The following is a 24,881-nucleotide window of genomic DNA, read 5'->3' as shown; positions in this document are numbered from 1 at the left end:
CACCGTATCTCCCGGTGTGCGGTGCAGTGAGGAGGAGCAGAGAAGGGGGGATCTACAGAGCTCATCCCCGGTCACACAGAGACAAAAATCACGCTGGTTTCATTATAAGGCTTCTACTTGGACCACCAGGGCCGTGTCCACGATTTAAGCCCCGAGTCCAGTCCCCCCCCCCCCCCCACATTGCAACCCCACCACCACCTCCAAGAAATATATAACTAAGAAGTCTGTAAACATTTTGTCTCCATATTTAGACGATTTATTCTGTTATTTATATTCCAGTTCTCACACTGCCAAGAATAGAATTCAATCATAATCCTAAATTCATCTGTTTACTTTTATGTATTTATTTATTGACCTCCAGACCAGTTTTATAAAGAAACTACTCTGCTTTGCATGATCATTTGTGTCTGTTATGGTTTTTCTGACAATAAATATTATAATGATATATTATTGTTCATTTCAGAAGTTTAAATGCTGGACTCTACTTCACTGATAAATTCATTCTCAGCATAGTTTCCTCCTCCAGCAGTCTGCTGGTGTCACTCTGCACATACATCAGTCTACACAGTGAAGCTCAAACATCACAGTGAAGGAACAAGAAGAGAAACATACATGTGAGCAGAGGTGGATTTAAAGTCAATGTATAAACCTCAAGGTAAAAGTTCTCTATTACAAGTCAGAGCTCTGCATTCAAATTGTTGCAGAAGTAGAAGTACAACAGTATCACAAGAGATCATTTACTTTAAATTGTACAATTATAATTATATGTATTTATTATTTAATTATAATATCAAATAATTTATTTGCACCTCCAAAGTAAATCCTACAGCTGTACAATAAATGCAGTGGAGTCAAAAAGACAATATTTCTCTCTGGTGGAGTTGAAGTATAAAGTAGTATAAAATAGAAATACTCAAAGTACATGTACTTCAGTTCAGTACCTGAGTAAATGTATTTTTCAGTATTGTTTAGAATCCACCATGTAATTTGTGTAAATTTCTCTTAATGCCGTTCAGCCTCCCTCGTTCCTGCAAACTACAGGAAGATTTGACCTTGGTGACCTCAGTAGTCAGTAGTTATGGTGCTGGTTGGGACTTCAGTGTCATGTATATATGAGTAAAGATGTCATGTGTAAGTGAGGGCAGGCCAGTTCCTGTTATATGAAATACTACCAATAAAAGAGTCAGTCTTTGAAAGGTTGGTTCATTCTTAAAACAGGCCAGACTGATAAATATTTTGATTATCAGTTAATCTTAGAAATATTTTCTCCGTTGTTTGGTTTATAAAATGACATCACAAATTCTTCATTCCTAAGCTGACATTTTCAAACAGCTTGTTTTGTCCAGTAAACAGTCTAAACTCCAAATGTAATCAGTTCACTATCATACAGGAACAAAAGCACCAGAAAATATTTTAACATTTGAAAATAGTTGCTTAAAAAATGACTAATTGCTCATCAAAACTGTTCCTGTGGATCGATGAATTGAATAATTATTTCAGCTCTAGTCTTTGTTGTTCCTATAATATCTCTGTATGGACGTAGAGTATAAAAACCCCAACATGTCCTTCAGTTTATTATTGATGTTTGAATTGATATTTTCTGAGGATAAACAAACAGTCTGTCAATGCAGTGATGTAATTTCTTACTTGTTTGACATACAAGTCAACTTTCTTCATGGGTTTTCTCGAGTCAGGTGTCATTTTCTTGATGTTTGTGCATGAATCTGCCTTTTCTGTCTCAAACTACCGAGAGACTCTAGAGAGAGAGACAGAGGGATATTTTTAATTTGAGAAAAAGTTAAAGGATGAACATGACCATTAACAGATCATAAGAAGGAAACAGACACGTGAAGCACCAAACAGATCAATAAACTGTCTTGTATTAGTAAACCTTGTTAAGCTCAGACCCACTGATCCTGCTGCCTGTTAAATCTTTCTGCTGAAATGAAAAAAGAATTGACTCTCCATCATTTATTGGCTGTGTAAAGGATAATCAGTTAAATTACAGCATTACAGCGTATCACCACCTCTGCTCCTGTTTATCCGCAGGTAATTGGACTGGGATTTAGGCTGGTAATGAGCTAAACAAATAGACCACAATCTGGAGCTCAAACACATGCATCCATAACCAGCAACTTAGTGGAAGCTTCCATAGTAGCATGTTGGGGTGAGTGTGCCACCTGCTGGTTAAATGTGGTCAGTTTGTAAAAAAAAACCAAAACAATTCTAATCTGCTGAACAGAAATCAATCAGTACTCTCTCCATCTGTACCTGCAGGGTTGGCTACAGTTCATTCTGACATGAGAGAGCACTTAACACTGTCTCCTGGCTGCCAGGTCAGTCTACAAGGTGCACAGTTTCTCTGCTGTGATATATATATATATAATATTCTAACTCTTCAAACATCAAATACTTCTCACATGTATGTAACAGTAGAAAAATACACCGTGAAGTCTTTTGAAAGTTGCAGCAGCAGCATACATGTTGTAAATATGCTGAAATTTTGCCACTAAAGTTCTGTATGTGAGTTAATAAAATATGAAGCAATGTTAAGGATGAAACTACCCAACTTTATATAAAACTGTTAGAAACAAAATTATAATAATCAGTGCAATATATAGTAGTATAACACTACCAGAGGACATTTCTCTGTATTTTACTTTTGATGCTTTAAATATATTTTCCTAATAATATTGACTTACTTTTACTTAAATTAATTTTCAATGCAGGACATTTACTTGTAATGGAGTATGTTTATATTGCACTGCTGCATTTTTTCCATTGAATTTATTCTCTTTTGAATCTATGTCAAACATACAAGACATGATCAAAAGAAATATAAATAAAAAACAGTATATACTGTGAGTAAAACTGCATTTAAGACAACAAAATACATTAAAGACATTGGGCCTCTTGTGCTTGCAGCTTGCTCTCTCGTCATTTTTTAAGAAATGACAAGTCTAACTTTACTTACTACGTTATCAAAGGAAGAGAAGTGTCCCCTCGTCCTAGCAGCATCTTTATACTCCCTCATGCTACATGTAATGTAAACACTGGCTCTTCTGGTCTGCATGCTGTAAATTATTACATCTGATTTCGTGGGGAATCATACCGGGTGGCAGCAGGCATTTAGATTAAATGTATAGAAATAACCAATCTTCCCGATGATGACAAGTTAAAAACTCCTTGTATTGACTTTAATGTTGCTCTCTGTCTGCTGGATGTGTGAATAAACTACTGTTAGCTAGAAAGTTCATATCAACATTAAAATGGTGATAATAATGTTTTAAAGCTTGTTTCTGCTGCCCCCAAGTGGCCAAAAAAATCAATCTGTGTTTTTTTGATTCTGTTGTAATTATAAATGTGATTATGGGATGTTGCACTTGCGCACTGGCTCTGGCAACATGTTGGATCCTTTATAACATAGATTTATAATCCTGTTCAACCAGTGACACGTACACCTATTCTAGGCTGATCGTATATTTATTTGCTTTATGTCTTTTTCCATTTTCACTCTAAAGAAGACACAGTAGTGTTGAAACATCTGCACTACGGTCATTTTTTCCTTCTAATGCATCAGAATACATAAAGTTCTGGAAATGAATGAATTTCACTTTACCTACTGTAAGCAGATGAGCGTGCACGGGAAGAGTGTTAATATTCTGAAAACAGAGTAAGTGAAGATGTGTAATGGAATAAATAAACATAAAAAGATAAACAACGGTATTTTTCCACTCTCCCCATGTGGCACCAGATCAATCTGTAATTAAGGCAAACTGATCTGCTACTGTCACAGTTTTGTCACAAAGTCAGTGCATGTTCGGTCTTTATCACATCATATTCAGTGAACTTTCAGCAGAGCGACTGATGGAGGAAAGGCAACAAGATAGTGAAGGGAGAGTAATCTCAGCATCTGGCACAGTTGCATTTGCCTGCAGATGCTGGCTGCTGATTGGACGTCCTGGAAAGATCACGTAGGAAATATCAGATCTGCCTGTCAAATATGATTAATGACCAACAGCAGAGCAGTTGAGGAGTTACAGTAATATTCTAAACAGGCTGTGAACTCCATCATTAAAGAAGACTTCCACTGTCATTCAGAGGCCATTTACATCTGGGACTTCCCTTGATTATTTTATAATCTGTAATTATTTTGTGGTCGTTTTAAAAAAATACAAACGTCTCAGTGTCAGATTAGCATGAAATTAACTGCTGTTCCAAAAAAGACTCCTCAAATAAGAAGACATGGATGCGTCAGATAAGTTAGTAAGGTGACGTGTTTGTTTCCTGCAAAACACGTCACCTCTTCTTCCTGAGGGTGTCAGCTGATTGACAGGGAGAAGAACGTAATGTAATGCAGCAGTGATATGAAAACACTCAGCTCAGGCAACAATGACAAACGCTAAAACAAACTTTGACCAAAGCAAATGCAGGTGTCACGCTGTGATGGATTGTGTTGCTCTACGGAAGCTGCTTTTTTATACTTGACGCAAACAAATAACAGCAAATGTTTGCTTCTGAAGGAAGAAAAAATACTGGAGATTTCCAAGTATGCTGATTTTTGTACAGACTGGAAAGAGGCAAGGAGCAAATATGTCACCTTTTTGTTCCAAATTTACAGTTGTGGATCCACAGTGTCACTGTGGATGTTTAAATGCAAGCAGTCAGATGCATTTTGTCCCCAAATTTTGTACAAATCAGATCCATGTGTCTCAGATTTTGACAAACATGAGTTTCCCAGTAAGCAAACAGAAAGAAGATTTCTGACATGTGAAGTATATGAACTCCTGCTCTAAACCACAGTCTAATACTTGAACAAATACATGTGTCATTGTTAAGATCTGGCGACTAAAACTCTTAACCACCATTGGGGGACATATCATGCACAATTCCATGTCTATATCTTTATTCTAGGGCTCTACTGGAATATCTTTGCATATATTTTATATATACTGCTCCTTTATGCAGCCCCTCAGTTCAGCCTGTCTGTCTGACTACATCCACAAACAGTAGTATTTGGATTTCATTTCTTTTTCTTGTTCTTTACTCGAAATGTCAACTTCTCAAAGTCGACATTTTTGACATTTCGAGTAAAGATGTTTGAGCTGAAATCCGATCTGAAATAAGAGGGTGGACAATGCAAACAACACATGGGAAAACCTTAGCAACAACCTTAGTAACCAAGGCTACGGGACAGATAGCTGTTTATGGGCTGACGTCAGGTAGAGTAAAATAAAGAAAACATGGCAAACAAAGCCTTCAGAGCAGATTGAAGCCCTGACTTTTGACTTTCAGGGAGTTTTTTTTACACATGTTAACCTTAAGTTTTAGAACTTAGACCATGTTTGACATAGATATCAGAACAGTATATAAATAACAAAAGACCAAATAAAGCATAATATGTCCCCTTTAAAAGACTGCTCCATCTGATCTAGCATTGTCAGACTCACAATGGACAGTCAAAAAAAAAAGTATCAAAATTGATGCAGCAGATCCAGACAAATTCTTCTCCTTTGTTAAAACCTGGTGTCTAAATTGCAACTCAACCGTTGATGGTTCAGTTTGGAGATTCAGATGTGTAATGCTAGCTGCGGCTAATGTAGCCTGGAGCTGCTAGCCTCCAGCAGGGATGAGGAGCAGCTACAAAGGTCTGCTAACCTCACTTCTTTCTGACTCCACACCAATGAGTTTTTTTACTTTTCAAACTTGTAGTCTTCAACCCCAACTGACGCTGACTCAAGTGACATCACTTAAGGCAATTTATCCAGTTTCACACAAAAGGTTTTATACATTTTTTGTCACATATGCAGCAGTTCTCCTCAACACCTGAAAACACACTTTGTAAAATCAAGTTTCTAGGTGAGCCTGCACAGGCAGCGTGTTGAGTAACTAAAGGAGCATTTCAAATGGGTTATAAAAGGTTTATCAAAGTTAAGGTGGGTTAATTACTTCTGAATGCAGTTGTATATGATATAAACTCATATCTAACAGTCCAGTCAGTTTGTGGGCTAATAATGACTAATTACTAATTTTGGAGGATTCATTATTCTTATTGTTCCAATTCTCACCTTGAAAGGCTTTGCAGAAAGGTTTTAACGGTTCGAGTCCACAGAAAATCCAAGTATCTCACTTCTCTTCACCTTCTAAGTAAAACCTGACAAAGAAAGAGAATTTGAATGAAAAAAAAAAATCATCCCAGTGTGGATGATGATGAGTGTTTCTGATGTAGCATCCAGATCTGCTGCACAGATTATGTGGCTTGAAGATAAGAGCAATATTAGCAGCGTCAGCTAAATTTTCCGGAAGCGTACTTTAGGCTGGTTGTGTGTAACGGCACATACAGCCACGTCTGAGGAAAGATAAGAGATATAATGAGCAGATACAAGACTTTCCAAGGGCTTTTCTGAGCCTGTTTTACTGCGGATGAGAAGATTCAACATGGACACACAAAAGGGAGACGACTCCGGTCTTTTTTCTGCTACTGTTTTATTTAATTTGTTCAGTACTGGAGTTTCATGGACCAAACAATGGCACAACACTGCGTTACAGTTTCTCTCTTTGGGTACAACCGACTAACACAAACGTTAAAATTATTCCTCTACAAAATGGACTAAAGTACATACAAACATACACAGTCTCTTTTTCTATCACAGGCGCCCGGCACAAAAACTCACTGCTCACACACACACACACAGAATTACACACACACTATCATCCTCAGACTCTCATACACACACACACGCACACACAACATGCACCCATCCATTCACAATAGAATACATTCTCAGGAAAAAAACAGTCAATTATAAATTTTAGAGCAGTTCATATCATTTTTTTCATAACACTCATATTGAACAGTGCCCACCTCAAACAGGAAGCAGGCCGTACCATAACATGTCTGTGTGGCAGCTATTTGGCGAGGCCTGAACAACGCCTAACGACAGTATGATTTTCTTTTGGGAAATTAAATGATGATCCAGTGAGAATAAGCACTGACCTCACTGATATTTAAGGTTGTGGCTGAAAAGTTAATTTCCAAATATATCTGTCTTAGGGGGGTGATTATTTATATCAGCTAATGCCTTTAAAAATATGTTTATCTTTTAATATCTTATTCTGGGATGAGCTCAGTGCTATGCAGGACCATACCTGTGTTTTTCCCTGCTTCAGCCCATTAATTACAAACTGTGTATACTTAAAAGGACTGAAAACCGTTTTTCTCAAGCGCAAGTTTTTTTGATTGATTTTGTGCCTTCTAGCCATTGGTTTCATTTCAATACACAGTGAAAATCAACGTGCAGAGACTTGAAAAACCCATCACTAGGAACATTTAGTCACTTTTATTTTGTGTTACATTTAGGTTGTCGTGTGAGAATTTTCATAACTTGTATTGATGGTATGTTCAAGGATATTCCAACATACTATATTTCAAAGTTTATGGCTGAAATGCATTTCACGTTGGTGTTGCAACATCAAATCCAGAGGACAAAGACAATTCTTAGTTATCATGTGGTGCTCTCTACTGTAATCCTGACTAGCAGTTACTAAAATGCCAACCACAGTTTGATTAAATGAAGTGATAAAAAATAAAAATTTGTTGGCGTGGAATGATGCGAGCAATGTAGCAACACTGTATTCAGAACATGGAGACGCTATGATAAAATCAATGGATGTTCTGAATATGTTCTGCAGAAAAACAAGTCAGATCAGGCTTTAATGAGTTTAAAGGTAGATTATTATGCTTGTGCAATAATACACTGACAGCCAGGACAGTGTGCAGCTGGGTAGTACGGAGGGTGTGTTTCATAAAATCTGTCCAAGTCTGGTAATATTCTTTATATTTGTTTTAATTGATCTACTAAGAAGTATTGTGTGTTGTCCAAAATTAAAAACACATCAATGATCTGAACTGTTGCACTGGATGACATGTTCCTTCATTACCATGAAACACACACACTGTAGTTTATTCTGACTCAGTCCCACATACACCGTCCTGCTGCCAGAAATACTCACTAGAGCAGCAAATGTGGATTAAAATAGTCCCCAGTGAATGCACTATTTCCTTCTCTTTCAGTGACAATTGCTAAAAACTACAGTGACCAGCTGTTTTAGGGAATTATTAAGCCTATAAAGCTGTTTTTAAAGAGTTACATCTTCAGTTGGAACCAATGGGCTTGGGACTGAGAGCCACAGAGTAGGGAAGTCAGGACGTATTTGAGTATTTATTAGCAGGAAAGAAAATATAGAAAACCATTGACATTATACTTTAAGCCTAGTGGAAGCTTTGGCCAATGGCTCTATGGGCTTGATTTAAAAAGTTGCTGTTTAACAGCCAAATCAAAAAGTGTTGAATCTTAGTATATCATGAAACACACCAATCACACAAAATACCAAACAAAAACAGTTAAGCTGTTGCAAAGAAATGAACTAATTGTTCACTGTGATGTATCATTTACTTAAATAAGCTGCAAGTTTCCTCAAATTGGTTTTCTGTGTGCTGGTACTGGTGTACCACAGTGAACTGAAAACAATGGCTGCCTGGAAGGTAACAAACCTAAAAACCTCTTGTTTGGAAAATACATAACAGTGCATGCAATTTGCAGTTAATGGGCTAAAACATGCAAAACCTCCAGTATGGCTCTTTAATCTAAAATCTGTGGGCTTTAAAGTAGCACTGAGACTTCCTCATCTTCCTTGTGCCCAGCACAAAGACTAGAAGCTGTAACACCAGTGAGGGATATTACATGAGCTAAACCGCAATTAAATGCATTTTTATATTCTGTCAGGGGGAAGCTTGTTTTTTCTTTTTCTTTTTCTTTTGGAACAAAATAACAAAGAGATCTAGTTCACTGGCTTACAGTTGAAGTTGCAAGTGCTACGGACACACAGACACTCAGACGGGAGATGCCTCTTATTCAGACTGTGTCCCTGCCACTACATTCACCTTCAGACCAACACTCCAGTCACAACATACACGATTCTCAACTCCAGTCGCATTGTGCAGATATAGCGTCCATCTTCAATACGTGGTAAAAGGATTTCATAGACATATTAGTACCAATGGGAATGACACAGAAACATTTAGTTGGGTTATAAAAGAAAAGCATAGTATACCCACCATACTTCCTATTTAATGGAAAGAGATTGCATCTGGGTGAAAGCAGATATTTTAAGTAGTTGTTTAGAAACAGGTATATAGTAGTATGTATGTAGTGCCATCATACAAGAAGCCATTATGGAGGTGCTTCCTCTCTCTGGCAGCTATAGGAGATATTCGAGGGGATGAAGCAGCACTGGGCGGTGAAAACACTGAAACTGTAGAGGTGGTGGAAAGTTTGAATGATCCCATGCATACGCTGTCTTTTCTCTGTGTGCGTTAGTTTAACGTACAGCCTCAGGTTTTGAGATGTTGAAGCTTCATCCTACATGTTCTCCTCATGTGTGTGTGTGTGTGTGTGTGGATGGGGCTTGAAGCTGCAGTAACAGAGATTTGGGGTAACTGCGAGCTACAGAGTGGGAGCAATAAGAGGGTTTTTCTCTCTCCTCCATGCCAAACCTGGCAAATTTCAAACAACACAAAAAAAGGTAACAAATACGTAACTTAGATCTTTTTTTTTCCTACAGTTTAAAATATAAAATTCAAGTGCAATTAACGTTCCAAATATTAGTTACATCACATACATTTCTCTCTAAAGTAACAATCTGTTACTTGCAGGTAGTTTATCTCATCTTGTTATATATCTTTTTTTTTTTTATTTAAAAAAAATTACAATATAGACTTTCTGATTCACCCCATTTAATCTTTCCTTGTGCTCCAATGGCTAAAGCACCCCTCTTTAACATTTCTTTCAATTCATTTTCCATGTTTAAATGTGTTTTAAGTGCACAGATTGTTTTCTCATCTCTGTCTCGTGCACATTGGGTGGGTGGGGGGGGGGGGCAAATATAGAAATCCAATTCAGGATACATCCATGTACACTGTGTGGGCCTGTACATCCTAACACATCATGCATGTACACCTGTGCATGTCCACACAAACATACTTGTCTTGCACGTTTGTACATCTATCTATAACATCTGTGATGTGGGCTTCTGCAAGTTCTGACATGTTCAGTATAAATATTACAAAAACATAAAAACAACACGGAAAACAAAGCAGAGCAAAATTAAACGAGAGGAGTGAAAGGAAGAAGGTGCAGAAATCTGGGGGATGGTTTGGGAGAGATGGAGATTTAGTAGATGGTGTGCAGAAATAGGGTTTGACTGATATATTGGTTTGCTGATACTGGCCTTTTATTAAATAATAAGATTATTTATTATTTAGGTTTTGTTTGGAAAATGTACTGATTTTATTTGTTGTTCAATAAAAAAAAATGCTAATAAAAAAACAGCTACTATAATTTCCCTTACAATAGAATATACTTAACTTTGTATGCTATTGTAAGTTTTCTGAGTAGCAACACCTCTGTAGTCTTTTAAATTTTCTTTTGAGGCTGCTGAAAAATATTCAAATCAGCAATTCAATATCCAGTTTGAACCTGCAAGACCAAAACTGTCAGATATTGCACCTTAACTGACCTAGGATATGAATTCTACCATCGTCATCCCAAACTGGGACGAAAAACACTCAATACCTGTAAATGTTTGGTATAAAAATGATCAAATTGAAGGAAACAATATATACACACAATATATCATGTAATGTATATTCTGCTACATTATAAAAATATTGGCACTGGCCTTTGAAAACCCATATCGGTCAAACCTTATAGAGAGAGCAGCGTTACTGGAGGGGAGGGGATCAATTAATGATGTGTTACTAGTTAAAGGAGTCAAAGATGAGGAAAGGCATCATGTGACAAACAGGACTGAGGACAAACACAGGAAAAGAAGACAGTTAGTCATAGAACTGGTACATCAATGTGCTGACAGAGGCAGGGGAGAAGTAGAGGGGGGGGGTTAGGTCTGGGTTTGGAGGTTAGGTTTGGAATGACGCAGGATGACGGGGGTCTTGAACAGGGCGGTGGAGAGGCTCCGTCTATTTGTACGGCCGTAGGAACCTGGTGACTTTGGAGCGCAGCAGCTTGATGAAGGAGCGAGGGAACATCTCTTTGGACTCCTGTGCTGTGTACCTGAAGTAGTTCTGGGGGTGGGCCAGCACGTCGAACAGGGCCTTTATCAGCTTCTTGTCCTGCGGGGAGGACACGGAGAACAATTAGTATCAGCCCTTTGGACCAACTATCTATATTTCTATCATGTACACTATGTAAGATCATACCTTCAGTATTTCCTGGTGGTTCTCTGAGGCGTAGAGCCTGCCATCTCTCACTATGTCCTCTATCAGCTGCTGGTAGTCCTCTGGAACACAACAAGGTGAAATGATGAGGTGACAAACAGTTGTAAGCTTACTTTACATGAGTCTAGTTAAATGAAGGCAAATTCACTACACTTTTCTTAAATAATAACAATCAGGATTTCACTTATGTGTAAAATTGTTGAAGCTGACTCACCATCATAGGTGACATAAGGAACTTGGAACCCTTTGCCACTGTTTCCCTCGTTGGACTTGAACTGGATCCAGAGCTTGCGAGAGCGAGAGGTGAAGGCGATTGGCCGCTCATAGGTCTGACACGTCTCGTAGGTGGTGATGGAGGTGGGCAGGGCTGGGAGGACACACGACAGGTTACTGTTTTAGAGGGAGTTCAGCACTGGTAGACAGCTCAGCAGTCAGCTGCGTTGAAATGAATGGATCAGAGTTCTCAGACTTCTTAAAGTCAGATTTAAGCTGGCAGTTTGATAGCAGGTTGCCCAAAAATTGAAAAATGAATCTAAAACAATCAAGAAATTGTAATTGAATCCACATATATGAGCTTATCTGAGATCATCAAACTGTGGTGCAGTTCTCACTTTATAATCCGTACCACAGCTGGAAGAAAATTAATGTGCATGATGTGACAGCATCATTAGTGTCATTCTTGCATGGTTAATCATGCGTAACAAAGGATTGTTGCGGGAAAACAAAGGGATAAGATGCCTCATTGACGTAAATACAGAGGTTAATATTTAATCAAAACCTAATGCCACACACAGGAACACACATGTTAGGAAAAAAATAAGCACTGTTGCACAGTGAGGGACATAAAGGGCCTTATAGCTAGACTTTGAGTTTTAGTTCATTCATTTTCGTTTTTTTAATGTTGGTAATGTATTAATCATAAGTTGCATTAGTAAACTGGTAAAAAATGAACTTATGAATTGAAGTCTGTGTTTACCACTCTTCCTCATGACCAGCACGTCTCCACACTCATCCTCGATGGGGAGGAAGATCTCTGGTACCACAATGAGAATCCGCCTCTTGTGTGGTGGGTTGATGGTCCAGACACAGTCCACATTGGATGGGTAGTCTCCAGGGTAGTTAGGAGACTCGATGTATCCTGTGTACTCCCCCAGTTCACCTCCACACAGCTGGTCTGTGGGCAAAATAATAGAAACACCTTACAATACAACACAATGCAATACATCAGCAACTCTGGCTTAAATGACCGCTGGTTGCTGATCATTCTGTGGGTTTACACACTGAAGCCTATTCCACTGTCAGTCTAGATAAGGATCTCATATAAATACTTTAGAAGCAGGTGAAATATGAATGTAGAGCAGCGTTACTTTTGCAGTGGGAGACGTTGGTGGCACCATCAAAGTCAGTGGTGGTGTTCCCAGGGCAGGTGATGCAGTAGTTCTGGCCAAACTCAGACTGGTAGGTTCCTGCTGGGCAGCGGATGCAGCGGTGGGTACTGGAGTTGTAGTAATGTCCAGGAGCACAGTGCACTGAGGAGGATCAGGAAGAAATCAGTGAACACACACACACACACACAGTATGAACTGAATGAAGATAAAAAAACAAACAGCAGGCTGTCTAAAAGATGCATCACATAGCTGTGATATTATTCACGCCTGGATTACAGAACATGCATACTAACAAAGCACTAAACCCTGTACAGATGACTTTGTAATCTACTTGTGCAAATTGCCATTGCATACACATCTGCACATGACTTTATGCCAACATTAACAATGAAACTGCTGACAAATGGCTTGTGTCATTGCAAATGCCAGCATGTTAAATTAACATAGTTTAGATATTACATAGGGGGATGTCAAGCTTTGTCAGTCTATAGAATATTCCAGTATGGATGTTATATGCCACTATGCAGTAGTTAAGATAGGTGGGTTTAGTCTCTGAAATACATGTCTGTCATTTTGGGTATTGTGATAAATACCACAGTGTTTATTTGATGGTGTGCATAGAAACTGTATATACTGACATACAGGAGACACAGAGAGACGCACAGTGTTTGACACATGAACATAAAGCCTCACCTTTAGCCTCACAGTCCCTGAAGGAGACGGATCCTTCATACTTGGTCATGAGTCCTCCTCCACAGGGGAAGCAGAGGACGCGGCCTGGTTCTGGCTGGTAGGAGCCCAGCGTGCACGGCTGGCATGGACGGAAACCGTCAGCAGAGAAATGACCTGCTGGACACTGACCTGAGGGGAGGACAGAGGAAAATCTCCTCATTGTTTTCCACTTCTCTGTTATTGATTTGATTTTAACTTTATCTACGCCCTTCATTTCTCTCTATATAACACTGATTCCAACTGTTTCAGCTCATTAAGCTAATTGACAAATGTGAGAATTTGTTCATCTGTGGGTAAATATTTTTCTGACTATGAAGATCTCAAAAACTGAATACAGTAACACAGGTCTTTGGTGCTCTCTTGTGGTGTAGCTCAAACTCACACTTGCTTTAATTTCCACAAGGTGGCGCCAACCTGATATGTTTAAACAAGCATAATGTCAATGTAGGAATTACTTATTTTACTGTACAGGATTACTGCTGCACTTTCAGAGGAAATTCACAATTAAAATAAAACACCGAACCTTTTTCAGCCATTACAAATTACAAAGAATTTTCTTTCTAGATAGATAGATACACTTTATTGATCCCCAAAGGGGAGACTACTATGTAATCTATATGCACTACAGGTGTAAGGTTTGGGACTTTTTAAAGCACTTTTTCTTTACGGTTTGGAGCTTTTTGAGAGACTATCGGTGTAATGATTGGGTGTTTAGCTACCTCCACACTGAGACACATTCTTGGCGCCAGCGATGCCCTGTCCTTCGGTGCTTGGACATGGTTCACAGGACAGCTGACCCACCATGTCCTGGTACGTACCAGGAGGACACTGGACACACTGTTCCTGCTCCCCGCTGTAAAACGTCCCCACACTACAACTCACTGAGGAGGAAGACAGATGTCAGTGCTTTGAGGGAATACTTTCTGTGGCTCCTGCTCATCTTCCTCTTTATGAGAGGGCACTAATACTATGACACCCACTCACTACTAGTAAACTCCAATCTTACCACACTTTCCATCTCGCAGGACTTGTCCCGTGCTGCAGACCTCAGTGCCTTCTGGTACCCTGGATGGTTTCTGTGCCACCTCATACTCAGTCCCAGAGAACTGGATGTAGAACTGCTGTTTGTTGATGGACTTCCTGAGTGTCCGCATGGCGCTCTGCAGCTTTTGCTTCATCTTCTCCCGCACACAGTCCACATTACAGGAGTCTAAGGCAAAAAATGTGTTCATCTTAAGACAAACAAACTCTGATACAAAGACAAACTGATTCTTTCTTTTGTTCCTTCAAAGATTATATCCTGATATAACTCATGATGTGTCATGTTTCTATTATGTATATCATATTGTATTCTCTATATGGTTTAGTACTACAACAGAATTTCTATCGCCATTTTTGAGATTAATGATGTTTTTAACATTAACTGCCATCTTTCCAGCTTGAAAAACATGACATTGACATTTTATCAGTTCCGTCATACACTATTCAATATAGAATGAATTCATATTTTAAACTGTATGCATGTTTACTATTTGATCCTGAGTGGAGTTCAACAAAACACACACCTGAGACTTCCTCTTCCTTCATCTCCATCTCAAATTCAGCCGTGATGTGGGAAACTTCTTTTGAAGGAGATTTGCGTCCTCGCCGGCGTTTCTTGGATGAATCACACTTGAGGTTGACAAAAGTCACCTGGCAGTCGTCGGTGCAGGGGAACTGGCCACCTTCCCGGTACAAAAACAAAAGTGAAGAATGATGAGGAGGAGATGGAGAAGGACAGTGATAAGGTGAAGATGCAGTTTTTCACCTTTTAGTTGAAACAGGGATTATAAGTGGTAGTGTGTGTAAAGGAGGCCTCCTAAACACAGAGCTGGGGTGTTGGTAATCCAGAATGACACTTTGTGTGAGACGTTCTTTACCTTGCAGGTTCTGCTTGGATGAATCTCTGTGTTTCTCCTTGTTGCGGGGTCTCAGGTGACACTTGGCATCTTTGATCTTGAACCTGGCCTTCTGTTTGATGGGCGGGGCCAGAGTGTCTTATTTACATACACAGCAGAAAGAAACACAAGACTGTTAATCATAATATTATGTAGTGCCAACAGGTGCAAAAATGTACATTTTTGACAGATGAGCAACCATATTATGTTTGTCCTTTCTCAAGTGATTATGCAAAAGAACAGTTTTTGCTAGCTGCAAAAAATTCAGATGAAACTATATTTACTATAAAGTAATACACCTCCAATGCCTCTTTTAACCTGACAGTAGGGGTGTGACCATAGACTGTACATAAAGATGGACGTAGCACGTTGTGATGTCACCTGTTGGTTTGCATTGGAGCTGGTTGTAGAGTTGTAGCTAACTGTTGGCACTCACACTCTGGAAACACGCCCCGCTACCTTGGACCAAAGCTAACACTAGCTTACTGGGAACACCGAGTGGTGCACACCTGGGCTAACGTTAGCTAATTTAGCTAAACTGTGTATCAAATAACATTAAACTTTGTGATATACTGTGACAATAGTCTGACTCAGTGCGAGTCCCAGAGCCAGGGAGTGAACTGTCAATCACAGCTGTCAATCAACGCCAACATGGCCAACACGACATCAAAGCTACTATAAGTATCGAATCTTACTAATGGAGCAATAATTTCCAAAACAACCACCAGCACACTAATTAGAGGGTCTGAATTTAGAGATTGAAACAATAATGTATGAAAAATGAAAATATTTATCAAAATTTATTGATGCTTTTTGAATGGGAGTCTATTGGAGTCAGGGATTTTTTGGAGCCATCATCTAGCGACCGTCAGTGGTATTGCACTTTAAGGTACTTCCGCATTTGCTTCACTTTCAAGCTGTGGTTGTTGCTGCTTGGGTGTATCACACACAGATGTTCAATCTACCTCCCCCAATCCCACTTCCATCTGCAAAGGCTCCAAAATAAGCCAACAGAGAGTCGTTTCTGCAGAGACAAGGACATGGTCCCTTATTGGCTTCACACCTGTGAGCACTGCTGGAAGAATGGAAAATGAACCCTGATCTCTGCAGTGCTAAGTGAATACTTTTTCCCCTGGTTTTCTTGAAATCGTCTCTTGTTACTGGCTGTGTGGTATCAACAATTTAGTTTAAGTTCTAAGTAATTTGATAACTTTGGATCAAATTTGCAATTTTTTCTCGTGCAGAGTGTACTGGAAAGAACTTCTTAGTCAGAGACTCCCATAGATCATCTTACAGCAGTGTGTGGTTGATAGTAGCCCTACAGATGCATGAATATTTGAAGGGGAAATCTGAAACTGGCAAAATATAAAAGGCACTGTGCTTCTTATCCTGCTGTACAGTAACTGTGTTGACAGGTTAGAGACGATTCATTTACACTGAATACCACATTTCCTGTCACGCTTGGCATACCGTACCTGCACAGGTGGGTAAGGCAGTGGTGGCATTCCTCTTCTGAGGAGATTTACCAGACTGGACGGGCACTCCGCAGCTCAGTGTGTAGCTGTTCTCAGAGTCTTTAAGAAACACATACATATTAGACTACAGTGAGAAAAGAGAAATCAGACAAGATGATGAGAGGTTAGGGAGGCTGAGAGCTTTTATTCCACCTGAAGGTCTGACTGGATCCTCCTGTTCCATCAAACATCTTGTTTTTTTATGATGAGTTTGTGTGTGTATGCGTGTATGTGTGTGTGGTGGTGGGCTGGGTGACAGCACAGCTCTGATGGTTAAAAAGAGTTTTATAAATGCTGCGTGGCCCTATCCTCCTGTATGGAGCGAGACATAGGAGCGAGACAGAGAGCCCAGATCCGCTGCCATGTGACCCTAAACCCTGATTGAGAAATTAAAGGCCAAATGACAGCTCTATGAATCCTGTCTTTCTCTGTTGATGCACACTTCCACACAAGGAGGCATTTCACATAAGAAATGACGGATGAAGCCTTCAGAGGTCATAAAAGCAAGATGATTAAATAAGAGCCCGGGTTGCATTCAGCCACAGGAATTTACATGGCTCCCTCCCCCTAAAATTAAGACGCGCTCTAAAAAGATAGAAAAACAGATATTTCACTTCATGCCTGAGAGCTATCCATCATTCTCACACGGCGGCCGCCAAGTTAAACGGAGCGTGGGCTATGCTATGGAAAAAATGGTGTGATCAAAGAATGTAATCGATTCACAGATGTGTGTTAAGTACTATCGCAGGAGGAGAGGCCAGGGTGCCAGCCAAAGTGCTGGGACGGGTGAAGCCAAGAAAGCCTTGCACAGTGAAAAACACATCAATCTGACTGGAGAGCCCTCCTGAGGAGTCCACATATACAGCAATAAAGAGCTCAAGCGCCTTCATCGAGCATCAGTGGCATCAAGTGGAAGGGATGAGACAGAGAGCTGTGACTGCGGGCTGACACCACCAGAGGGCAGCAACATGTGCAGCATGACAGCATTAATGCTAAAACAGATAGTAAAGGACATTTGAGAGTGATTTACAGAAATGTAATGCATTTCTTTTGCTTTGTCACCAACTTAAAGGTCAAATCTGTGATTTTTTTTCACCATAAAAATGAGTTTATCAGAAGTCTTGTTTATGTAAAAGATGGTAAGGAGGGAGAATGACTCACTTGTGATATTTATAGCATATGTGTATCATATGCAGGGTTTTCATAAAAAAAACAATGTATAGACTCATACAAAAATAATCCCTTTCAATCATTACTAATGACCCAGTAGAAGTGTGTGGCAATGTGTGTATTTGAAGAGACCCTGCACTCTGCCTGTATTTTCTTATTATTTTGCTGTGTTGGGGGTGCTTCTGGGCATCAGTGTTTGGGCAGTGGGTATGTAGCCAATAACAGCACGCAGGGTGTGAGGTCGGGACACTATAAAAATGTAGCAAGCAGGTTACATCACTGTCTCTGTCTCTCTCCTCTGCTCCGCTCTGCTCTCTGTCTTTATGTCATGGATGTATAAGAGCTGCAGGTCTGTGTGCATGACCGACGGCGGGGCTGAGCTACACAAATGCAGAGCAGAGAGGCCACAGTGGACAGGATGAAGCTCTGCATTCACATAAACTCCGGCTATGTGGCACCTTCCCGCAGGGTTGTGCTGAGATAAATGGTAAATGGTAAATGGGCTGTACTTGTATAGCACCTTTCTGACCACTCAAAGCGCTTTTTTTACACTATGAGTCGCATTCACCCATTTATACACATTCATACGCTGATGGCACAGCCATCAGGAGCAATTTTGGGTTCAGTATCTTGCCCAAGGACACTTCCACATGCAGACTGGAGGAGCCGGAAATCGAACCATGGATCTTCCAATTAGTGGACGACCCGCTCTACCTCCTCCCACACACTGGGGCAGCTGTGGCACACTGTGGCATGTTTATTTGTGCTTTAGAACATAACGGCCAGAAAATAATGTTTTATTTATCTGATTCACTGTTTTGTTCTTGTTAGCGCCGCTCCCTCTCTTCATTCACTCTCTAGCTTGCTCAACCACTGCTGCTCTCTCTCTCTCTGTTGATCGTGGTCTCAGCTTGCTCTGGTGTCGTTGTGCCTGGGAGGAGTGGCCAACTTTGAATGCTGTACAAACTCCAACCGACAAATCCTGCATAGCATACCTTTAAATTAATCACTAACTAAAGTATTTGTTTTTTTTATTAATTAAAAGGAATTAACAACATATACAGTACATCCAGTGAAAAATGGCTTCTTGAATTTCCTTAATACACTGTTGTTACACTTTTGAAGCTGTAACTGGCAAATTATGGTATTTCTCCTTCATAACTATAATTATCAAGGAGATTTTGATTTTGATTTTATTTTGAGAATTTGATTATTATTTGATTTCCAACATTATAATTCATTTATTTTCTGTCATTTCAAGGACAGAACTATGCACACAAGTGTTCTTTAGTGAGCTTGTCACAGTATGAGTAATTTTTCATTGTATTTATAGTTGAAAATGTTGGTTTCATTGCCTGTTCTTGCAGTGTTCATTTTACAATTACAATTACTGTTTGGTTCAAAATGGGCATGTTTGGTGTTATAGTGGCATAACTTACCACTACTGGAAAAGGCCATAGTTTCATTGCAAAATGAGCACACTGGTCTCCTTTTCTCACTTTTTGATCTGTCCCTGTATCTTTAAACACTGGGTTCCTACCTCTGACAATGTACTTGCATGTGTGTGTACCTGCGAGAAAGAGGGCGTTGGAGGGGCAGGACAGTGAGCAGACCTCTGCCCCTCCACTCTTGGTGCAGGTCAGCTGTGCTCGAGGTGCTGGCTTCCCATTGGGCAGACACTTCACCGCCTCTGAGAAACACACAAAGTCACATCACCATGACAACCACCTGGACACACACATACACCTGTGAGGAATCCACCACACCACACATGGAGAACTGTGGGCAAACTCGGACATACGCACACACACACACACACACACACACACACACACACACACACACACACACACAGAGTTGTTGCTTACCGATGCAGTCTTTCTTGTTCCAGTGGAGTTTCTGTCCAGGAGGACACACACACTCGAAGCCGCCCTGTGTGTTAATGCAGCTGTACTCACAGCTCCCGTTGTTGATGCTGCACTCATCGATGTCTGACACACAACCACAGAGAGCATTTTAGTCAGTATGTGCAGTCTGTTTTTTGTTGACCACAGCAGAGCCTTTACATCCAAATGTGATAATCTGAGGTATCATCTGCTGGTCTGCTCTGCCAAACGCATATTTTTCAGTAAATCTTCTGTCAGATAAAAGGAAAGCTGAATTTGCCTCACAGCTTTTTATAAGATAATGTTCAATCTTAAGGCTTGGGGATAAACCTTTGTAGTTAAAACTCTAAAATCAAAGTGAAGAAACAAGTGGTATTAAAGTTGAGCTGCTTTCTTGTAAAATCTTGTCAAGTCTAAGACATGATTCACCACCTGTGTATACTGCCAATAGTGTTCGATGTAGTCAAGTCATGGCACCGCAGCCAGGAATTAAATCCTGGTCAAATAGTCAAATAACACCTATACCACATTTACCACTTGTAAGAACAATGAGCATACGTCAGCATACGTGCTGCTGTGATCATGCTGACGCTACCTCTCCATCAGTGACGTCAGTCAGTCCAACAGCAGGACAGTCAGAACTTAACGTGTTGACTGAGCTACAGGTGTGTGACAGCACACGCATAAATAATACACATAAACAAGCAGGAAAAACCAAAGACACATTGGGAACATGTGCACACACACACGCACACACACAGAGACTTGCTCTGTATGCACACAAGGATGCCAGCACACAAACAAATCATGCACACACACAGAAAACTCAGGGAGAAGCTATTCAGGGGAACTGAGGTGTGAGAGTGCTTTCAGTAGCAGTCGTCTGCACACGCTTAGTGACCCCTCACCTTCACACTCTGAGAAGCATTTCCCTTTCAGATGCATACAAACAAACACACACATTTCATCTACTCTCACACACATACTTTAGCTTTGTCAAAAAGCTCATGTATTTATCCCTTGCTCAGCATACACTCACCTCCACAGTGAGTGAGGCCGTACAGGATGTAACCCTTGTTGCACAGGCACTCAAAGCTGCCCGGGTAGTTGATGCAGGTGTGGTCACAGGTTCTCTCAAAGGAGCACTCGTCGATGTCTGAGGGAGATGAAGCATAAACAGTACCTGATGCATAACTGGTGAGAAACACAGCAGCTAACTGTGGCTTCATTTGTTCTTTTGTTGGTTTCTTTTTCAGTCACTCATGGATTTCTCATTCACCTAATAACAGTGATGCTTCCAGTGGTCATTAACCTCTTCCACTCCCCAAGGACGCCGGTGTCCATGAGCGACATTAATGTCTTTCAGAAGCTGTAGCAGGCTCAGTTTTAAAGCTACAGTGAAGATACTGGTATCATATGACACTAGGCAACCTAAGGAATCTTGTTGGGAAGGGGTCTGAATAACGCTCCAAAGTTAAGCTAAGTTTTGGCAAGGGAAAAACTGGCATGACCATTTTCAAAGGGGTCCCTTGACATCTCACCTCAAGATATCTGAATGAAAATAGGTTCTGTCAGTACCCATGAGTCTCCCCTTTACAGACATGCCCACTTTATACTAATCCCATGCAGTTTTGGGCAAAAACAAGGCATTTTTTTTGCTGTATAAATGTGTTATTTTTGCCTATTCTAAAAATGGTGTATTTGAATATGTCTGCATACTGGTGTCCTAAACAGTCTTGGAATTGCATAAATTTGGTATGACTGGAAAGCTGAGACTTGTGAATTCAATGAGCCCAATTGTATTCATGTGTGATGATGTTAGTTGTAGTGAGACCATTTTTTGAAACTTGGTCTCACTGTATAAAATGAGCTATTGTGACCTCTAGGATAATCACAGCCTCATAATTACAACCATGAACTAGAGACGGAGGGCATTCAGAGGATGTATGGCTTTCATAGCTACACTGACAATAAGAGAGTTTCTGAACAATTTACAGAACAGAAGTGCTCACCATCCAATCGCTGAAAAATGCAATTCTTACAGAAATCTCAAAATGTCAAAAGTGTTTTGATACCAAAACACAGTATGAATTTTTCTATGGTATTCCTCAAGGTCTTGGTGTCTTCATGTGGTATTTTGGAGGGATTTTGACCATTTTTATCAATTCTCGAGTGGTCAAAAATGGTTGGTTTTGTACCAAATCTGTGTAACAAATCAACCCAAAAATTGCTGCAACAACTTATGAGACATAACTGAGCATGTGAATGGCTATCATATACTTCTATCATAATGTTCTAAGCCCTTATAGATTCTAAATGTTCAAAATTTGAAAAGGTACCTAACCAAAACACAATGCTCATTACAGATTTATTACTAGAAAAACTTGACACACATCTCAAATTAATCTTAAGTTTCCCAGCTTTCAGACGATATATACCACTTCTGTGTGGCATGTACTGTTGACCTGCTATCTCCCCCTAAACATCCTCTGTCCCCCCAAAAAATGGGTCTATGGTAGGGGGGTGGGAGTGGAAGAGGTTAAAGAAGCTACATTTTAGTGCAGCTATGCCCTAATGTTCTACCAAGGTGGCTGGTAGGGTTATATAAATTTGTCAACTGTCAGGAATTTTATTGTATATACTCTTGTAGTTACCTTTTAAATATCTCAGTTACAGGATTTTTGTATCTACAGTACCAGTCAAAAGTCTGGACACACCTTCTCATTCAAGGAACTTTCTCATTCAGGGAATGGGAAGGTGTGTCCAAACTTTTGACTGGTACTGTATATGATAAAGTAACTTAATTTATCTAGTATTTCATTCACCAAATTAGACAAAAACAGACATTGTAATCTAGTTATTTCATCTACACATGGTTCTGAATTGAATTCCCAAGAAATATCCCAAAATAGAGTATATCACTATCTTGATATGATATATTACTCTACATACTGTGTACTGCGATAGAAGATTAAATCCATCAGCCACCTCTAGTAGTTGCTGGCTGGATACTGACCTTTAGATGATGTGATGAATTTGGCTTTGGGGAAATTGTTCCTCCCCAAGAAAATACTGATGACATTTCTACACTTTTGTAATAAAGAATGAAATAAACAGCATCCAAAGCAAAAAAAATGTCAATTAGAGTCTAAGTTTCAAATTTTGTTATTGAATTATTAAAAATGATGCCACCTGATTAGGTTGATATTGGTAGTTTTAACTGTTTCTTCTGTCCATACTGACTGTGAAGAGATCTGTTCCTGTTGAGTCCCATGGTGATGGGGGACAAAATCCACAGTCCTACCTCTGTGTCTTTCTTCCAAATGTATTGTCTTTTTTTAGTATGAAATTGCCTCCTAAGCAATGTCATATTAAAAACACTAAATATAGATTGATTTGCCTAACTCAGACTGCTGAAGCCTCATATTAGCTTCTGCTGAACTTTAGAGTGTATTTTTGCACAGAACAGAAGGCTGTAGAGTTTGTCCCCCATCTTTTCCATTGAAATCATATTACTAAAGTATCCCTTTGTGGCCATGAAGGACAGAAGGAACATTTGCAACGACAAACATCTCTTTCAATGTACATTTGCTTTAAGACATACTTGAAAAAAAACTTGACCTACTCCATAACGCCAGTAACAAAACAAAGTTTTTCATATTTACCAAAAATATTTTACGGTTGCTACATCACTTCAGAAATTCAAGTCTTATAAAAACCTGTTGTCCTACTATCATGCTACAACTGAAACACAGGCATACCTTCCAAACACATTGATCGGATTATGAATTGGTTGAGTCATGGCTTGATTCAGTCTAATGAGAACACACTACAGTTTGTCCCGCTACATTGATGAAGGTAAAGGTCAGTGGGATGAGTGGTTTACAGACATTTCAATCTTAATGACTCATTTAAAGACAACACAGACTGCTCACCGAGGGCTGAAGAGGCAATCCCATTAATCACAGAGGACAGTATAGTAAACAAATACATGACTAAACTAGGACAAGAGCTCATTCTAATACAGAAACACGGAAAAACTTCACTGGATTGAGGTTGGGACGGCTCACATTCACAGTTACGTCAATGTGTGTGTGTGTGTGTGTATGTGTATGCCTGGCTGCGCGTGTGTTTATGTATACTTGCACAGCACCAAATATTATTAACCTATCAGAAATGGAGGCCAGTATTTCAAGCTCACCTGGTTTATTTCAGTGTGTTCCGTGGGGTTTTACAGGAGCTAAAAATACCACTTGTTATAATGGAGTTTGTCATGTGGAGGAAGTTGTTAAGGCCTGGATGTTGGCTCGGTAAATACTCCAGGCAACTGTTCATATGAAGACTTAGGAATAGCTGGTCTGTTCCGGGCTAGCCCACAAGCACAGTTTACATAAACTGAGCCAGGTACACAGCAGCTGCCTACAGCTGTTTAATGTTAAAGGAACATATAGAAAATAAATGTTGATTTCTGGTTTGGCTGACGTGTTTTTTTTGTTTTTTTTTTGGTGAGACACACCCTCCTGATGAGGTGTTTCAACAGCGATTGCTAACATTTATCTAACTGCTGACAACATTCTCTCTCTATCTCTCTGCCTATCTAAACATTTAGAATAGAAAGAATCTTTTGTGGAAATTGCTTATGCAACTTTGGCAAATGATAAATCTCTCTGCTTTAGTTTCTTAGCCAATTCTGGCAAATGTTCTAACACTGGCATGTAGCGTATCACCAGGAGCTGTTTTCTCTGGAAAAGCTCACTGGCACAGAAAGAGCTGACAAATTAAACATTATATTTCATTTTAAGGTCATGTTGAAGCTAAACAGGCCAAATGTCAGTCAATGGGACAAACCTGGGAGCTATTGGCTGGCATTGAACAGTGGCAAAGGTGTGTCAGAAACAGGCACTGATGCTGTGATGTGGCTGAGAGCACTCAACACCACATTATTATAGACTCCACTA

The 24,881-nt window shown here is 39.8% G+C and overlaps 1 protein-coding gene across 5 annotated transcripts in view; it reads right to left on the bottom strand.

Moving 5' to 3' along the window:
* Positions 1 to 7,171: 7,171 nt before the first annotated feature.
* scube1 (signal peptide, CUB domain, EGF-like 1) overlaps positions 7,172 to 24,881 on the bottom strand; it is a 124,382-nt gene continuing 106,672 nt past the window's right edge. For all 5 annotated transcript variants that reach the window (XM_044343492.1, XM_044343493.1, XM_044343494.1 and 2 more), the window contains 14 exons: positions 20,963 to 21,079; positions 19,906 to 20,028; positions 19,608 to 19,727; positions 16,829 to 16,927; positions 15,336 to 15,452; positions 14,982 to 15,140; positions 14,423 to 14,626; positions 14,136 to 14,297; positions 13,378 to 13,545; positions 12,664 to 12,825; positions 12,273 to 12,470; positions 11,511 to 11,663; positions 11,279 to 11,358; positions 7,172 to 11,191 (listed from right to left, as the gene is read on the bottom strand). In XM_044343492.1, coding sequence (XP_044199427.1) covers positions 11,039 to 11,191; positions 11,279 to 11,358; positions 11,511 to 11,663; positions 12,273 to 12,470; positions 12,664 to 12,825; positions 13,378 to 13,545; positions 14,136 to 14,297; positions 14,423 to 14,626; positions 14,982 to 15,140; positions 15,336 to 15,452; positions 16,829 to 16,927; positions 19,608 to 19,727; positions 19,906 to 20,028; positions 20,963 to 21,079 — 2,015 coding nt within the window. In that variant the 3' untranslated portion in view covers positions 7,172 to 11,038. The remainder of the gene's footprint in view (positions 11,192 to 11,278; positions 11,359 to 11,510; positions 11,664 to 12,272; positions 12,471 to 12,663; positions 12,826 to 13,377; positions 13,546 to 14,135; positions 14,298 to 14,422; positions 14,627 to 14,981; positions 15,141 to 15,335; positions 15,453 to 16,828; positions 16,928 to 19,607; positions 19,728 to 19,905; positions 20,029 to 20,962; positions 21,080 to 24,881) is intronic.

Source organism: Thunnus albacares, chromosome 23 (assembly GCF_914725855.1).
Source record: "Thunnus albacares chromosome 23, fThuAlb1.1, whole genome shotgun sequence".
NCBI classification, from domain to species: domain Eukaryota; kingdom Metazoa; phylum Chordata; class Actinopteri; order Scombriformes; family Scombridae; genus Thunnus; species Thunnus albacares.
This window is presented reverse-complemented; position numbering and strand designations above follow the sequence as displayed.